Genomic DNA, 19,655 nt, shown 5'->3' with positions numbered 1-19,655 from the left:
TTAAAGTTGCTTGCTTTCAAAATCTACTTGGCTCAAGGGGCAAAAGTTTCTGTGTTTGGGCCCATTCCATTTCTCAAGTAGGATGCGGTTATAGTCCACTGTATTTGGTCACAGTCCCAAAACTCCCAAAATCGTATACAAAACACTAGCAGTTTTTTTTTTCTAACGACAGTGCTTTGCTTTGATGTGTTGCCAGTGGATTGCTGTGCTCCTTTGTGTGCCTGGGCTGGGTAAGATGCCTGGAGTTCTCTGGAGGGCAGCCACTTATCCTGCTATGTGTGTCCAGGGACTTGCCCAACGTGCGACACATGCTAGGTTGCAGCAGTGCTAGAGCTGACACTTGGCGCCACGCTTCACTGCCTTCCTGTGGTATTTTTTCACTTGAACTCTACAAAAAGGTCAGAGGATGACTCCACAATAGCAGAACAACTTGAGGTTGTCTCATAACAAGGCGCCTTCAAAGTGTGGGACGTGTCAGTGTCGACACAGATTGTAATTTCCATCCTTATATTTTGATAATTTTTTTTATTTGTTAAGAAAACACCGAGACACAGTTGCTTCCCCAGTGGTTAAACCTCTGTTTATTTTTCTGTCCCTGGAAATGGCAATGAAAACACTATTTTATTTGCAAATTGTTTTGATTATTTTTTTTTTTACAAACCAAGGTCATTATACAAACTTGCCTGTGGCAATATTTTTGCAAAAAATTGTATTATCTTGCTCCTTGCGTGTTTTATGACTTCAATGTATCTAGTAAGTGGAATTAAAAGTGCAAAAGCCGTTTTATCAAAAAGATGAACACAATTCTGGTTATGATTATTGGAGCTGAATATTTGATGTAAACTTCAAAATGTATTAGTTTCCAAATAAATCACTATTATTTTTAGATCAAAGCATAGTACTGTTCAAGGAACCCCACAAAAACAAGTCTATACAAATTGATAATTTTCCCCTGTAAACATAATTTATAAGAAAAGGAACCAGAAGTGAAATTTTGCTGCCACTAGTGTTCACCCTGAAGCATTGAACTGTATCAGAGAATTTTATGATTTTAGAGTTTTGCAAAAATGTAGTTAGTGTAAATTTTGGTGTTTTAACTATGGATTCAAGAACTGAAATGGAAATGTAGCTTCAGACTATAGAGACTACAGAAGCATTATGAATAGACCTAGTCTTGATTTCTGCTAATTGTTATGGCTTCTAATCTACTGTATATTTGCCTTAGCTTCAGTGGTCACTTCCATTAACCTTTCCCTCTTTTTGAAAGATGAAGTCCGTAGCTGCTTTATCTTTGTGCTCAATCGCTGCTATAGTGCAACTGTTCAGAGCTATTTGTAGAACATCAGGTCAGGGAGATATGTACTAGCATGTGTTACACTCAGCGTTGTTTCTCTCGCAGGAAGCTGATAGACCCGCTTGTGTGAATGTTTGCTTGTCAGACTGAGTAAGCACAGAGGCGTAGTCATTGCCTGGAGCTTGTCCATTTTTCTTTTCTCTTCCTGTGGTTCTCTACCACTGGGCTTTTCTGTTTCTATTTGTTTGGACCTCCTAGTTGTAAAAAAAAAAAAGACGCATACTTCCAGCTCTGGGTACTCAGTCTGAAAGAAGTGCATGGAAGGTCAGATGTTCTCTAACTTTCAGCATGAATTACTGCAAACACGAAGTAATTAAGGTGCACTTTGATGAATCATGCTCGAGGAGGTCAGCTCAGAAGGGCTGTGTTTTGAAAGGAGCCTACATCTGTATCTATAGGAAAAACTTCCTGGGAACAAGTGCTTTTGAAAATGGTCTCGACTCCTTGATAGAGCTGTTAGGAACAAAGGCACCCGTCTTGTGTTTTAATCTCAAACAAAACTTCAAAGCCTCCCCTTGAGGCCCGACTAGATCGAAAAATTTGGCATTATTAAACCAAAGCCTCATTGTCTGCTCCTGTCCTTGACCGTTGTTTGCTTACCCGGATTCAAACCTTTACTTGACCTGGGTGAACTGCAGATTATTTCCATAAAGAGAGATAATCAGTGTTTGTTTTATGTTTGCACACCTGCAATTCTCCATAAATATGCTTAAATGTAAAAATGTTCATCCTCAACTCTTCAATAAATTAGACAGCTAAATCAGTTCTAAATCAATATCTCATTTATTACTAAACCTTATGATTTCTATTTATGAGCTTTTTGCATTGATGTTGTTTATGATTGTCTGTGTTTGATGCATATTGCACACAAAATAATTCAAACATGCAGGATAACATGTAGTACAGTCTATGTCTTTCCATACGCATAATGTTGACATTATACCAAGCTGATACAAGCAGCAATTTTGAGGATTAAATAATAACTGGATTTGCCAAAGATTGAAAGTTTAGTGACATTAAATCTTTTTAAGACTACTTTTAAAAAAATGTATTTATTTATTTATAAATTATTATTCTCAGTTTCTCAGGAAAGTAAGTATTTCTCCAGTAACTCTGAAAATGAACACACGCTGCACAACTCTATGAGGCAACTTTTCCTGTCAATATGAGGCCAAAAAGTTTCTCTTTATTCAGGTAAATATTATAAACTAAAATATTATAATGAAATATACATAAACAAGCATAAAGAAATAAATACACAGAACAAAGAAGTACAAAGAAAATCTGTGTAGTCTTATCAAAATAGTCTTAAAATAAGTTATTTTAACTGAACTGTTTTTGTTCAGTTACATTCTTCAGAATATGTTCTTTTGTATTCCGCATAGAATTAAGAATTAAGTCATACAGGTTTGTAACCACATGAGTGTGACGGTGATCTTTCTCTTTAAGTTTATAGCGAAATAAAATTTTATGTCTCAAGTTAGTGAAAACAGAGGTTGAGGTTGTTTACATGGTCTTAAACTAGTTCAAACCCTAGTTTGTGTGGGCTGTTGTTCCTTCAAGCTATGCACGTTTACTTATAGTTAAGCTATGTCTTTTGTATGGATTTTCACCTTCACCCACTGAGCTACACTGTGTGAGGGCATGTGCTGACATTTGCAAGAGAAAATTAGTATAATGTTGCTTGAATTGCTTTTTTTTTTTTTAAGTTCATGCTAGAAGACAGTGAGTGTTGCTCAGACTAGATGTTAGCGCACTGTAGCCTTTGGCTCAGCTCCACCAACACATTCCCATTATTTACATCTTTAGCATTGCTAATGCTTCTAGCTCCTATTCCCTCAAGTATCTGACTATCTCTGAGGTCTTTGCTCAGGGCAAAAAAGAACTTCATTGTTGCATGGGGATAACTTTAGCTCTGTTTTTCTCCTCGTTTTTCCCCACAGTCAGCTGTTTTCCTCTCTAAAACGTGCTGTTAGCATTTTTAAGATCATTTTTTTAGTCTGTTGGTTTAACGACAAAAAACAACACACCTTAGAAGGATTTTATATTTTATAAGACCTAATGTACGCTGATATTTTCGTGCTTGCTCTTTTTATAGCTCTTCCATGTATGCAATCTCTTATTTAGAAATGCTGTTTGAAGCAAGCATGCAGTATTACTGTTGCACAGGGCACTGAATACAGCACAAGGCATCTGAGGTATATAAGCGTTGGCTGTTTTCTTTATGGAGTCACAAATAGCTGGCCAGCAGTATCATATTTGCATTTCAAATATAGGCCAATCCATGGCGACCTCACTACAGTCATTAGTCTGCTGGCACCCAGCAATCAATGAGAGGAATGCTATACATGTACCACTGTTAGTCAAAGGGTATGAGTATGGTAATGGAATACAGTATATACAGTATGCACATGTAACAATACAACAATAGTCTAGCTATATGAACTCTATTACTAATGTGTGTAGTTTAGGAATGGCGATGCTGTGAATGCTCCATATTAAGTAATTATTTTCCTCAATATACAGTTTCGACAAAGTTAAAATAGAAACATATTTCCTGCCGTGGCGCCAGGGTCAGCTGCTTTTCTGATGCATTCAAAGCCAGTATTCTAAAATAATCCCGGATAGTAACAAGAGTATCTCAGGGTTTGCTAAATTCGGATGGGGCTGAATTAAATATAACAGAACACCTGCTTTATCAGTCCAGAGAGTGTAGGTAAAGGATCATTCCTGCAAAAATGCATGAGCTCAGCATGTGCTTTAATGTACCAAAAGAAGTCAATATTACACCAGACGGAATGGAAAACGGTAATGCATTAATATATGACAGCTAGTTTATTTTTATTTTTTTTGTGGCTTGGATTAGGTGGTAGGTGGTATTGATTTTAGCCTGACCTTTTAAAGACTAGAAGGGGAGAGGACTGATTGAAATAGCTGTGTTCAGCTCAGACCATCGAGGCTCGAATCACTGTTTGAAAACATCATCTTAAATTGCTAAACCTACCCCCTTAGTCTTGTAAACTCTGAGACCAGCTGGCCAGTAAGCCATAAACCATCCCAGAGATACCTAAGTCAGTCCATTCTTTCATTTCCAGACTGACAAATTGATTGAAACTAAACACTTCGGTATCCATTAGGCACTGTTCCTGCAGGATAATACACTGTAATGGAAAGGAAATGACTGTGCCATTCAGGGCCAGTCAAGTCTTTTTTTGGGTCATAATTATCTGGTATGGCCATTTCTCTCATAGCAAAAATGTAGAGTGTGGAAAAACTTGCTTTGCTTGCTTGTTTTCTATTGTGAGGTTTAATTCAACAAGATATTATTATAAATAACAATTATAACAATAGTATTAAGATTTTTGTTTTAAAACAATATTATTGTTGCTGATTTGTATTTGTATTTTTTAAGCTTGAGCTGTATATTTAGGATTGCACTGATTAGTGCTGTCAAACCATTAATCATGATTAGTTGCATCGAAAATATGTTTACATAATATATGTGTGTGTGCTGTGTATATTTATGATGTACATTTAAATAGAAGTGCATGTATACACTTACATTTTTTTATATATTAAATATTTATTTATGATATGAATTATATGAATATAAATATAAACATGTAAATACATGTAAATATTTTTCAAATATATGCTTTTATATGCATTTATATATATATATACAGAATTAATCATGATTCCGTTTGACAGCACTGGTTTTGTTCACTTTGTTCAAGAAGTGCAGAAATGTTTAATAATGGTACGTTTAGAATAGATTTGCATGCAAAGTACAGAAAACAAAATGAGAAATGTATGTTAAGAGGTTAATAGTAACTCAGTTACATTTACATAATAGCCGCATTCTTAATACATCTGCCTATGATGTTAGAACAAATTTACAAGAGCTCACTCAGGCCTATGGAAATATTTAATTGTAGTTGCATACTTGACCTGAGGGCACAGCTGTTGTCGCATGCACATATACTCCTGTCACCATTACCAAAGTCATACACACCTAGGGTGGCTTGAAGAGGAGCAAAATATGCTGTGATTTTTATTTTTGGGTGAACTATTCCTTTAAGGCTGCCATGTTTGTACAGTCATGTTGATCTGTGTTCAGCATCCACAAACACAGCGTTAAGTTAAATGAAAAGGTACAATCATTTTAAACCTTCAGGGAAATGCGTAGTGAGAAGAAAAAAGCAGATTACTGTGGAAAAATCACCAGCTCTCTGTGACTACCTACTCAGCTATTTATGAAATTTGTTATACGCTCGCATTTCAGGGCAAATGGCAGTAATTCCAAGTGTACATGGAGCTTCAGAGGTTCTGCGGTCTTTTGTATAAATGTTTTATACGTAGAAAGTGGCCTTTGAAAAGTATGTATGCTGTTTTGTTTGTTGAAGTAAAAATAACAAACTTTTCTTGGAAATGTCCACATTTTTACAAACATTTGACCACGCTCTTCGCCGTCGTGGAAATTTCAGCTCAGTTTGTACAGGAATGCAATAATCACATGCTTTTTAAAAGTGCAAGTCACGATCAAAAAGCAATTTGAAGCAATCGGAATTAAAATCTGGTCAGCACTGGACTTATGTTTTAACAAAAGCACTAAAGAATGAACTAAACATTTATTTTCGTCAGTCGATATCACTTTAATTTCATCCGCATGCAGTTCATATGCAATGTGCAAACAGCTTTGACCAACATGGTTCTGAGGCATGCTGGGCTATGATTCCTACAATTTATCAGATGGTAGTGTTGGTAACTGACTTCAAACTCAAGCTGTGCGTATCATCTTTTATTCATTGAACTCTCAGATTCCAGCTCCTCACATCCAGAGCAAGAGAGAGAAATTGCTTTCCACATATGGTGATAAAACAGACCAGTGGCATAATGAAACGGCACAGTACTGTGCATTCTTACAAAGGTTTGTCTTTTTTTTTTTTTTTTTTTTTTAATGTTTAATCGTTGTTGTTTTTTTTTATTATTGAGAATATGAAGACGCAGCAAATCCAAAATGTGAAAATGTAATGTAACTTGAATGGACAGTATGTTTGACTTGCATTACAAAATAAAACAAAAGAAAACAGACAAAAAGAGAAAGAAAACAAGAAGGAAAAAACTAACAACCCCAGTAAAAACTACAGCAATAAAAAGGATTTTACAAAAGCAAAGACAGATATATGAATAAACATAGAGTGTGGGTTACAAACATTCTCCACAGCCTTCCGGAATTGATATAGAAAGAACTGAGAAAAAGAGACGAGCGAAAAAATGGAATAAAATAATAAAATGTAAATGTAAAAAAATAAAAAGAGGGGAAAAATATAAATAAAAGGGATAGAAATATATTTTGTAATACTGTTAATCGATTGTTGACTTACAAACTAATAGTGATAATGATATACAAAAGTGTCAAATTTGGATATAGTATAAATATTTTTAGAATTTGAATTATAAAATAAATAAATTGAGGGATTATAAAAACAAACAAAAAATAATATACCATTATAATATACCATAATAATATATCAATATATTGCTTTGTTTTGTTTTGTTTTGTTTTTGAGCACTGTAAATGTGTTGCAGACTGCATTTTGCTACACAGATTCTGCTGTAGTATGCAAACTTGTGTGCATGAGGCTTAGCTTCCAAGAGCTCTGCTGGTTAACAATCCATTCTTGTCTGTAACAAGTTGTATTTCAGCAGTGAAAAAGTGAATTGTACCATTGACCTGGAGTACACTTTTTAATCCCAAACATATGCTTATAATCCTCTTAGTACAGGCCCTTTTTGTAAAATGTCTAGCTCCCCTTCCGGTCCTTCCGTAGAATCTGGAGGGAGCAGAGATAGGCTCATTGCAGTCGTCCTCCAAGTCTGACATCCATCTGTCTCCAGCTCTGTAGCCCTCAGTGGGGTTTGGCTCAGCCGCAGACCCCTTGAGTGTTGCTCAAAGAGTTTTTGTGATTGACTGCAGATTTTTGCTCACAGTCGGCCTGCTTATGGCCTGCCTCCTCTGATAGGCTCCTGCTGGCCTCTAAAGCTGTCAAAGCTCTTGGCAATTTGTAATCCATGCATCCTCATTTCCACCCCATGGCCCAATCCTGGCCCGACATGCCCTTAGGTACAAAGTTCCAGTGATAACGCATGCTAGAGAGTCGGTTGAAATATTAACGGAATTAGTAAAAGTCTAGTTTGGTAATTGTGAAAGTCTCGAATGGTATTTTTGCGTTCGGTGTATTACTGTAATTTATATACAAACATCAAATATAAATAACGCTTTAATATTTGCTTGCAGCTTTAAAGCCGAGTGACAACAACCTGTTCTATGCAATATTGATTGCTGAGTGCAAAAATAAGGATTCTTTGATTCACAAAAATGCGTATGAAGAAAGGTTGGTGAGCTCTAGATCAATATATACAAAAAGTGTTCCTCAACAGAGCACTGTTTACACAGACCATAATCCATGGGTGCATTTTAGTCAATATTCTGGGTCAGCAAATGTCCCAACAGAATGTTTTAAGTGTTTTTTTTTCGTTTTAATACATAAATAAACACCCCTCGCACAAGGCTTGACACTCAATGAGACTAATATAAAAATAGCTGCATACTGTCATAGCTTGCGGAACTTTTTAATATAATTTTTAAAGCTTTGTCAGGCGTTCTATTTAAAAAGAAATATAGTTTGAATCCGCCATTGATATTTGTGCTGCAGTTATACTTCCCCTCTGCAGAACAGCATTGACTAGACTTCAGAATATCTTTTTGATGTAGCTAGTTTTAGTTTGTTTAGACGCAAAAGTTGGGGGTCAGTATGATTTTTATTTACGTGAATTTAGTCAAAGAGCATTTATTATGCAAAAACGTTTCCATTTCAAGTTAATGAAATTAATTTCTGTTCTTTTATTCATCAAAGAATCCTTAAAACGTATTGTGGTTTCCTCATAAATTTTAAGCAGGCATTTCACCATTGATAATAACAAGAAATCTTTTTAAAACACCAGATCAGCACATTAAAATGCTTGCTAAAGGAATATTCTAAAGAAAAAACTCAAGACTGAAGTAGTGACCCCTCAATGGTAGATGTAATTTTGTATCTGAAGTAAAATAACTGACTGAGATAAGAGAGTGAATGGACTCCCCTGCTGGAATAAATCTGTTTGATCAACCATCCAGCTCATAAATGTTAACTATTAACAGACGTAATGCTGCCTACATTCTTCAGTGTCGGAAATAGTCTACTTAAAGCGATTCTTTTTTCATGGCAAATCTCCCACATTGTTTGACAGACTCCACCCTGAGAACAGGTTTTGTCATAAAGCCCTTTTTTTGGTAAATAATTTACAATCGCCCTTTGTTGTGTCTAGAGGAATTTCACTACTTTCCAGAGAGCCTTTTTGTTTACACAGGTAGACTGCACAAGTGAACAGATTTACCTGGTTAGAGCGCAGTAGTGTTGTTGTCCCCGTCATCTTTCAAGGTTTTTAGCATTAATAATTCAATGGTTTGTTGTAGGGCAAAAGTACACATTGAAGTGAAACAAACTTCGGTTTTCTAAAAATGTCATAGTTTGTTGCTTGTATTAAAGGTGTACAAATAATGGGACTATCATGAATAAATAAACTCTGAAGAATTGCTGACAGAATGCAGTCATATTGAGCTTTATTACCGTACTTTTTTGTTTTTGTTAGTAAAAATTTGACAGAACGGGAATTGAAAAATCCATTTGACCGCATCCGGAGGTGTTTTAATTCCTTTTTCCTCCTTAATTTCATCTTCACTTTCATCATTTTTTTTCTTTTTATCTTGTAACATTCTGTGTCTCCACTTATACACTAACAGACACCAACTTTATCAAATTCTCCAGTTTTCTACTAGTCTTAACTGAAAGCTTATGTCTGCAATATACATAATAACATATTATTATTATTATATTATTATTATTATGCAATCCACTAATATGTCTGTGATACATCTGACTGATCTGTTCATTTGAATACACTTTTTAAAATTTTTTAGTTAAATAAAAATTAAAATGTTGCAAAAATGGCTTTGTGAAAAATGACAAGATCCTAGTCACTCCTAATTATTTTTTTCCTCTAGAAAGCGTGACATGAATAATAAAATCTTTTAATTTGACCTAAAATGGCAAAACTGCGGAAAACCTCCTCCCCCTCAGGCAATCCAAGATGTACATAAGCTTGTTTCTTCATCTCAACCATTTTGGAGAAATTTAGCATCACCAAAACATCAAAATAATTCACAAGTAATTCACATGACTCCAGTCCATCAGTTAATATTTTATGAAGTGTAAAGCTGCGTGTTTGTAAGAAACAAATCCATCATTGGGGTGTTTAACTTTAAACAGTTGCTTCTGGCCATAATCCATAATAACGTTTCCTCTAGTGAGAAAGTCGATCTCTTGTTGTCCTCTTACATTAATATCAACCAACATATTTGTTTAGAACGGTTTCGAAATGTTTAAGATTTTAAACAAGTGCTCGATCTTTGCATATTCATACTCCTGATTCAGACGAGACAGTTTCAGCGCTGGAGAAAACAATGTTATGGATATAGGACTCATATTTTAGCTGGAAGCAATAGTTGCAATAGCAATGTGTTTTTTTCTGATTTTAATTATTGCGATTCCAAATCATTTTCAAAAGAAATCGTCCAAATGCAATTCTAGATGGGAGTACAGCATGAAGTAGAGCTGTCATTCATTGGTTTCTGTCTACATTGGAGCTAATCTATGCCTTGACAGCCTTCATTTTATAGTCATAATTTCGGTGTTTACAAGGGAGACTAGACGATTTTTAAACTCGCGCTGAAAATTGTCTTCATATTTAAAATTTCCATATTTTTCCATATAAGACACATTTCCGCTCATTCAGAAGCCAGTAATTATCACATTTGCTTTGGGAGAACAACATATGCTGTATTTCGTCCAAGCTATTAAAAACAACAATGAGGGAATAAAATCCACCCTGTGGCATTTAAATTGGTTTTAATATAAAAAGGAAGCATAATTAGAACATGCTATGTAGCTGTACATTTTTTTTTTGTGATGTTTCTTCATACTTTCTCTAAACAAGATGTGACCATTTGAGCATATCTGTGCAGTGACAAATAGATTTAGACATCCTTTTTGGCAACCTTTTAGTCTCACTGCTTGCCTTGCAAGAAATTTGCATATAATCATGCTTGGCTGGCATAAGAAGGAAGTTTTGTAGAAGGCAACTGAAGTGCAGAAACCGAATACATTTGAATGTATTGAAGCCCAGATTTATTCAAAGGAACAGCAAACATAGTGCTGTGTCTTCAACACACCATCCTGTCCTGAAACATGATACCAGATGTCCTTCATGCATTTTACATCATGTTGTTAAAGAGAGGGTGACCCAGGTTTTTAGTTTTTTTCACATTTGCCCACTCTGCTCTGGAATATCAGGGACAATGTTGGATCATGGAGATCCATGATGGGGTTTTTTTTGTGATGATCTATTTCACATAAAGAACGACACTTTTTATTTTTTATATTACATTTAGTCACTTAGCAGACACTTTTATCAAAAACGACTTTCAACAAAAAAAAAAATTCAACAAAAGAGCAATGATATGCAAGTCCTGTAACAAGTCCCAGTGTAGTATAACAAGGTTTTTTTTGTAATATAATAATAATATTTCTACAATAAATAAAAACAAAACATATTGATTAGAGGAGATTAGAAAAGCTAGTGTTATTTTTTTTAAGTAAATCAATAGAGCATTAAAAGTTAGTTTTTTAGGCCACAAGCTGGAAGTTATACGCTATCAAAAGTTTGCAATTAGTACATTTTATATCATTTTTCAGCATACTTTTTATAATGTTACAGATTATTGATAATAATAACAAATGTTACTTCAAATCAGTATATCATGAGGATTGCGTTACATTAAAGACTGGAGTTATGGCTACTAAAAATTCAACTTTGCCACCACAGGAATAAATAACTTTTTAAAATAAATTCATATGCAAACATTCTTAAACTGTAATAATATTTAATAATATTACTTCTAATATAATAAAAGCAGCCTTGTTTAGCATAAGATGCTTCTTTTAAAAACCATTTAAAAAAGTCATACCTACCTGACCAATTTTTGAATGGTAGTGTACATCTATAATCACACATATATAATGAACTCCATAAATCCATCCATGACACTTTTGCATAAAAACAAAGGCAATCAATACAAAACACTGCAGCACATTTTTACTCCTGCTTTCAAGTCACAAGTCTTTTTTGTAAACAAAACCTCATCTACAGTACGGTACCCATGCTAGATTCTCTTGGTGACAGATCAGCAAAATGTGCAAGAGCGATAAAAAAAAAAACGTACGTTTGCAAAGCATGAAAAACAGAAGGCATGTACAAGATTGGAGTCTTTGAACAATTATTAGCTGATTTAGGTTGCACTTACTCTAGACTCATTTTAAGATCTTCCTTAATGAAGGTTAAGATGCTCTGCTAGTATCTGTGGCCGTCAGCCACTGCTTTAGTGGACTCAATTGGCTAGGGATACGATTTAGCACATTTTCTAATTGAATTAGTCTGCGCAACGGCTCGGTTCTGGCTGATCTCTCACTGCCTAAATCGAGGCCAGCTCATTTTGGACTCAATTACCTTCTGCTTGCTTGGCTACTAGTCTTTAGCTTATAGAATTGAAATAGGAACATTTACACGTGACCCAGAGGGTTTTCAGCTTTTAATGTAATGTTTTCACCCAGATTGTTTTTTTTCATCTAAACAGCGACTGTTGTTTTTGCTTATCGAGTAGAAAGTCACATGATACTTTGAATGACACAGGAACAGAAGATAAATTGTTTCCTTCGCTATAGACAGTCTTGAATCATCCAGCGCACACAACAGACTGTTTGTCTGTGACTAATGGTGTGTATCTGAACTGCACCTGAGTTGCCCACCAAATATGTCACATTACTTCCTCAGCTGATTTATCAAATACGGTTCTGCCCTGGAGATCGTGAAGGTACACCTTACCCACAGTATGATCCTGTTAACTTAAACATGTCAACTGGACTAAATCCAGACCTATCTTTAGCTTCACCAACTAGTGTCCTTATTTGTCGATTCTTCTCATACGTTGTTTGAAGCGGGTCCAGAGGCTCGTTCATGATTACTTTGTGTTTCAGACAGCTCAATACATCAACAAAATAGCTTTTAGACACAGATTCACACTCTCTTCGCTTTTTAGGGGTGTGAATGTTCCTGCAAAACCACCTTAAAAAAAGAAACTTTATATTAATATATAGTTATACAGTAATATATAATTCAGTAATATATCGTTTTTAATCCAAAACAAAAGTATTAAATGTAACTGTATGAAACTACACACCAAAAATTTTTCTGACATTTTTAGGTGTTCAGATATGTTCAAATACATTTTTAGTTGAAAGAATTCGTTGGAACGAGTTGAAAATGATAAATAACTGGACCATATGTCATAATATTCCAGAAAATATGCATTTGTGTGCTTATGAATTCACAGCTGTCATGACTTTACATACAGTAGCTGTATAGTTTCCAGTTATTATTGTGCATTAAAAATATAATAAAGGTATGTTCTAAACAATATGTAAAAAATATACATATAACAAATAACACATATAAAATATCTTAAATAATGACTGGACATGAAAAAATATGACATACTGAAATAATGCATGCCTGAAGCTCACCTCATATTAAATTCAATAGTTTTTTATTTAAACACTTTTGTATACATTTTTATGTTTTCAGTTAGAAATCTAGTAATAGTTTTTCTTTTAGAAAGTTTTTATTTGCTTGTCGTTACATTTATTTTATACAGATTTAATTTAATCGTATAGTTCTTTTTGTATTTCAGTACTTCAGCCATAACTTGTTTTAGTTAGTTCCCAAGGCACCATTTCTAATTTTCTTTGCTTTTATTGTTTAACTTTTTCATTTAATCTTTCTATTTTATTTAGGCTGTTGTCAGACAGAGACTCATTTAACTGTCATTTAATTTTTTTTATGATTGTTGTGCTTAGAGCACAAACTTCTGTGGCCTATTTTGTTCAGCTAATAAAAATCCCATTATCTCAAATGTGTTGCTTGCTCAAAAATGCTCCAAAAATCTGCTGGAGAAATACAACATGCTTTCTGTCATTATCAAAACTAGCGATTAAAAATTCAATACTTCAGGGACCTGCTTGCCCTCACTATGCAATAGGAACGTAATCTCAAGCTAGCTCAGACTAATTAAAATTTGTATTCTTTTGATTGCTTTGATAAGATTATAATTTATGAAATGTCAGGAAATACCTGGAGTTTTGTGAGTAATGTCCCATAGTGGGTTTTATCTAATTATGATTAAGCTAAGAAAGCAAAGCACCCTGCAGCAGTTTTTATATACTCTTCATTTATTTTACTTCTATGGAAAAGAGTGTACAGAAACCTATTAAGTTTCACAGAAGAATATGTGCTTGGAACAGTACATTGGTAGCACTTTGTAATAAAGTTTTATTAGTTAACTATATTTAATGCATTCACTAATAGTGAGCAATACATTGTTACAATTAATCTTTGCCAATGTTAGTATTAGTAAATGTTGAATTGACATTAATATTAATGCTTTATGTTTACTATTGTAGTCAATTAATTTTAACAGATGGAACCTTACTGTAAAGTGTTACCCGTTACTTTAATTTTGGTTTTCACTTAATGCAGTGATCTGTTTTCATAGTTTTGGTGAATGTGCTGCATGCCACAGATCACACAAATGTGTTTTTAGAACGCAAACGGACTCAAATTTTATCACCACTCCGGGCGCCTGGACAGTTTGCTGAGATATTGACCCTGCTCGGGTCTCTCCGAGCTGACCATTCAAAGCCACATTGGGGCCATTCCCCATTAAGACGTCTGTGCCGAGTGTCACTTCAGAGGCTAGGTGCTGTGCTGAAATGCGTAACCCATCAACACTTGCTCAGAGTGTCACTTTGACAAGATGGCTCCTCAGGATAGCTGTCACTGTGTGTGATTTATAATACAGCTGTACAGAATTTATTATTAGTGAGAGCAAATCAAAGTTTTGTGCGCATATATCTGAATTGTCATACAGTATGAATTTTAAATCAATTTCTGACATTATTTACTGCTTGATTCATTAAATCATTTACATGTATATGTAGGCCTTAGCTGTTTATTTGTACTTCAAACACATAATAATGCCATATTCCACGTCATCAAAAAGTTAAGACCCTGCTTTAGGACCAGTCCAAACGGTCTGTTTAGGTCTGCTTGGGTTAGCTCAGTGAAAAGGCTACATTGACATAAAGGAGGCTCCTCCTCTGTTTTACCTATCTGTTCATCCGATACCCTTTTAAAGCTGTAGGTCCCTCAGGCAAGACTGTTAATACATCTTAAAATACCAAAGCAACCTCTTTGACTCTTATCTGTTAATGCTCTAACATTTATTGAAGGGAACGGGGATGTCTCGGGTTAAATGCCAGATAGCTTTACTGTTTCTAATGGCCCTATTTGAATGATTTCAGTTAGGAATTTCTAACAAATGCAAGATAACTGTAATTTGAAAATTGATTGCGTTTAGTGTGGAAATAACTTTAAGGTTCAGTAGTTAAGGTTCATTACTTGAGCCTGAACACTGATCCCTTAGACTGTTGTCATCTCCAGATGTTACACTGTCAAGGTATTGCTTTTTAGTGCCGTGCCATTCCCAACGCATGCTCCATAAACTGAGAGATGATGCTGTGCACGGAGTTATATCTGTGTACCTTTCTTCCTTTTATAGAACAATACATCATGGAAACCAGACACCTGTCAAGACTGCATCTGCTACAATGATATTGTCATCTGCAAACCCACTCGCTGCCAAAATCCCCAGTGTGACTTTCAGAGGGTAAGAATGAAGTATTTGCTCATGGGTCATTAAAACGGGGCAATAACAGGGTTTAGGTGCTTGATGAATGCATTGTTAGCTTATAGGAATGAAAACGGACAATTAAGCATTAAAGCTTATGGTCCAATTAAAAGCAACCAATACTAAGAACCGTGTTAAAAATGGTTTGAACGATGAGGGTTATACCAAGTACCATTTAAAGGTTTATTTTGTGTAACTTTGTTCTCAGTGGACTTCTAAGTGAGTTCATTAAAGATTATATAAAAGTTCATTCCAGTCCTCAACCTGAAGCAAGTGTTGCCATATTGTGTACAGTTTATTTCATTGAAAAAGTCGTTGAATCATTCACAATGGTTTTCTTCAAAAAGCACTTCATTTAATAAGACCACTGCTGGAGTTATCTTATTTCCATTAAACCTAGTAAGAGTTGCAAATGGCAATAGTTTCGGCATGTACAAGATCTATCATAAAATGTTTTTCTGTGATGCTAATGCCTCTCTTTAAATGTCTCTTGGGATGTTCTCCTAGGGCGAGCGCTTGAGAATCCCACCCAACAAGTGCTGTCCGGAATGTTTTGCACAGTTGCCTGGGACCTGTCAGCATGAAGGAATGGTTTATGGGGTAAGTGACACTGCTTATGACACAGCTCCAAAAAAAGATGCTAAAAGCCTCATCCTGTTCCTTGGCAAATCTTCCCACTTCTGGTCAAACACCCAATTCGGTGATTGCTTCGTTTTGTGCACAAAAGCTGTTTTGTTACCGTTACGCTCTTCCCTGACAGAGCAAGCTTCTTTTTTTGTCCCAGTCATCTCTGCTAAAGAGCCATTTGGTGCTCTGTTTAAGATTCTAGAAGTGTAGCTTTCAAGTCAAGTAGCATTTACTTAGGAGAGCAGGCTGTGTTAGCATTGAGGCTCAGAACAATAAGTGATATTAGTGATATTCTGTTTGCACAAATTTAAATATAATTTAAATGTATTTTTTTTAAGGCTTTTATTGTGTTTTGGAGTCAGCATCTGTCTTCATCTATGTTCTGATATACCTTTCTTTCGCTCCCACTCACTCAGCATGACAGTCAGTGGAGTGATTCCAAATGTTCAGTGTGCACATGCTCTCATGGGAAGGTGACCTGTGGGCCACGTGCTTGTCCTCCTCTTAGTTGTGGGAAAGACCAGAGTCCTTTCATCCCAGATGGAGACTGCTGCCCTGTATGTGCTCATAATGGAGGTACAGTAAGCTGCAAATTTTTTAACGTACAACTTTGCCTTGTTGCTTGTTTACTTTATAGGGAAAACAAACATGTTTAGGACTTTATGGTCTTGCAGAACACAAGACATCACATGTCTTTACTATTTATTGGTTCCTAAATATCTGTATGGAAAAAAAAATATTCCATTGTATATTGTATATTTTTAAGTGATTTATGGAACACAAAAGAATAATATTTTCTATTGTTCCCTTTCATTATTTCATATATTAGTTCATTTTATTATTTTATTTTATTTTTCTAAGACAGATACACTAGATAGATTTAACTATTTACATATTTGCTTATTTATTTATTCATTTGTAATTATAGTGAATCTGTTTATTTATAATATATTAAAACAATATTAATGGCTACAGTGAAATAAATATTATAAAATTTAAATATATAAACCTTGGCATAAAAGCAAAATCAATCCTTTTGACCCATACAATATATTTTTGGCTGTGATTAAAAAGTCACATACAAGCTACCCATAAAAACTTTATTTTGTTGATTTGCATGTTAAAGTCTATTTTCAAAATGCATGTTGCTGAATTCATTGTGAACAATTCATCCATCCTAATGTTTCTTTTTCTGGTGATGTATTCTGGACTTCTTCAGTCATTTCATCTGCTTAAACCTGGCTTAATTTGACTGCAAGTTTACAATCAGATTCATTCCAAAACCCAAGGACAGAACCCACTTTAGCCAAGTCGAGTCGTCTGCTTTATTGTCAATTCTTCCACACGTACAGCACATACATACAGAGAATTGAAATTGCTTTACTCTTGGACTCTAGGTGAACAATATAAAATATAAAAATTACAAATAAATTAAAACAATAAACTATACATAAAGAACAACTATACAATTATATACAGATATGGACAGAAATGGAATTGCCATTTGTTTGAGCAGCTATAACAGCATTAAATTTGCTTCAAGTAATGGCAAACTGAGTACTGAACATTTTTGAAAGCAGATATTGTTTTTGCAGTTGTTTTTGGTGTGACTAGTGGCAAAGATATTACAACACTTCAGTTTTTGCGTGTTGGGATGTTAGTAGCAGTCATCTGTTTACCTCTCTTTTTTGAATGTTTTGCTGATTGCTTATAAAAGCTATGCTTTTCTTAGCTATTTGGGTCCCATGAGGGCTTATTCTGCTTCATGCTGTCAGAGACCAATGATGTGCTTTTTTCTTTTAGGAATTCTAGTACAATCTTGCAGTAAAATACTGTTTCTCACTCCATAGCCTCTTGCTCTTGGGAAGGCCGTCAGTACAGAGACGGAGTGGAATGGACAGCCAGCCCCTGTACAAAGTGTCGATGCAAAAACGGTCACACTGAATGCCTGGTTGCAGAGTGTCAGCCTGTTATGTGTAAAGCGGTCAGTAACAACCCAGAACTGTGCCTTGTGTTTTGATCTGTTTGTAATAGTGAAGGCAAAACACAATTCAGCCTACCACATCTCTAAACTTAGACTGTTATTACAAGTTATTGCAAGAGTTGTTCTAGCAATCAAAAACAGCATATTGGCATACTCATTTGATATACAGAACGAGAACCTGGTGGTCCATCCCGGGCAGTGCTGTCCTCAATGCGAGCCGAATCCCTGCATGGAGGCTGGGAATGAGTACAAGGTAAGCCGGAAAAGAGATTAGAGAAAGGTGTAATATATACAGAGATGCGAGGACAGAGATAAATTGAGAGTGACAGATGGGATAATGCATGTCTGTATTACGGAAGACCTTTTGAGGGAGGGGATGGTAAGTGTGGGTTAAAGTGTGTTCATCATTCATACTGTGGCAGATGTGTTGAGCATAAAGCCGTGTCTGAGTTTGGTGTGTGTGTTATATGCTTGTCACTCCTGCTTCTGTCATTCTTCCGCACTTCTTTCTTTGCCTCATATCATCTCTTGTTCCTCCCTTCATTGTTTACACACGTATTACACATCATTGCCTCAACTGACTCTTCATCTGTTTGCTCACTCTCTCAGTTTGCAGTTTTTCTCTGCTTCTTTAAATGAATGGTTCACCCAAAAATGAAAATTCTGTCATAAATTACTCACCTTCATGTCGTTCCAAACCAATAACACCTTCATTCATCTTTGGAACAAAAATTAAGGCCTGAGAATTGAGGGGTGAGAACCAAAAAGGCATAAGTGACGTTTCACCAACTTTACAGGAGGGCCAGAACAAAAATTTGCTGTACTTTGATATTACTTTATGCACTGATTTTAATAACTTATAACAAAAAACGTTGTACACTTATGACTGACAGTATGCTTTTGCCAGTAGAAAGAGCTAACTTAGAGCTTTCATTTGATATATATATATATATATATATATATATATATATATATATATATATATATATATATATATATATATATATATATATATTTCCATTTTTACCCAAAAAGTCTCTCACCCTCGATATATATCAAACCCCCAAAAATGTCATTTTTTTCATTTCAGCAGAATAAAATTAAAAATCACATGAATATATGTACATATCTACTTGCGCGACTGTTAATGCAATAAAACTAAAACTGAACCAAGAACCAAATTATGAGAAACACAAACAATTAATGAATTGTTTTAGGTTAGACAGTGAGGCTGTAGAGTCTTCTTTCTTTTGTCACGTCACATTCTCATAAACTGAAGCTATGCCGTCTGTACAGGAAACAAATTATTAGTTAATCTTTGGGTTTGAGTCATTAGTTTTTTTGTTACGTTTGGTCAGTATCTTACAACAAATACAAACATTACATGTTATTATATGTACGTATTTTTACTTCATCAAAGAGGTGAACAAATCATTTCTGTTCCCTGTAAAGAAGTAATGTTTCATGAGCACGGTCAATACGAAATTGACGAATCCCTCCTGAGAGCACTTGATGTTCCCGAGTCATATCAAAGATGAGTTTGAAATTGAACAAATCGTTCATGAACGACATATCAATAATAGACATTAACACAGTAAGGACATTGTTAAAACTGTTCATATGACATCAGTTGTTCAACTGTAATTTTACGAAGCTACATGAAAACTTTTTGTTTGCGAAGAAAAGAAAATAACAACTTTACTCAGCTATTTTTCATCTTCGCATCT

The 19,655-nt window shown here is 35.0% G+C and overlaps 1 protein-coding gene across 1 annotated transcript in view; it reads left to right on the top strand.

Annotated features, from left to right (window-relative positions):
• Nucleotides 1-19,655, top strand: part of LOC122335056 (extracellular matrix organizing protein FRAS1-like) — a 63,526-nt gene that overhangs the window by 10,615 nt on the left and 33,256 nt on the right. Inside the window, 5 exon segments of the mRNA XM_043232818.1 lie at nt 15,189-15,296; nt 15,825-15,917; nt 16,361-16,520; nt 17,795-17,928; nt 18,098-18,181. Of these exon segments, the coding sequence (XP_043088753.1) occupies nt 15,189-15,296; nt 15,825-15,917; nt 16,361-16,520; nt 17,795-17,928; nt 18,098-18,181 (579 nt within the window).

The sequence above is a fragment of the Puntigrus tetrazona genome, unplaced genomic scaffold (assembly GCF_018831695.1).
Source record: "Puntigrus tetrazona isolate hp1 unplaced genomic scaffold, ASM1883169v1 S000000696, whole genome shotgun sequence".
Taxonomy (NCBI): Eukaryota; Metazoa; Chordata; class Actinopteri; order Cypriniformes; family Cyprinidae; genus Puntigrus; species Puntigrus tetrazona.
This window is presented reverse-complemented; position numbering and strand designations above follow the sequence as displayed.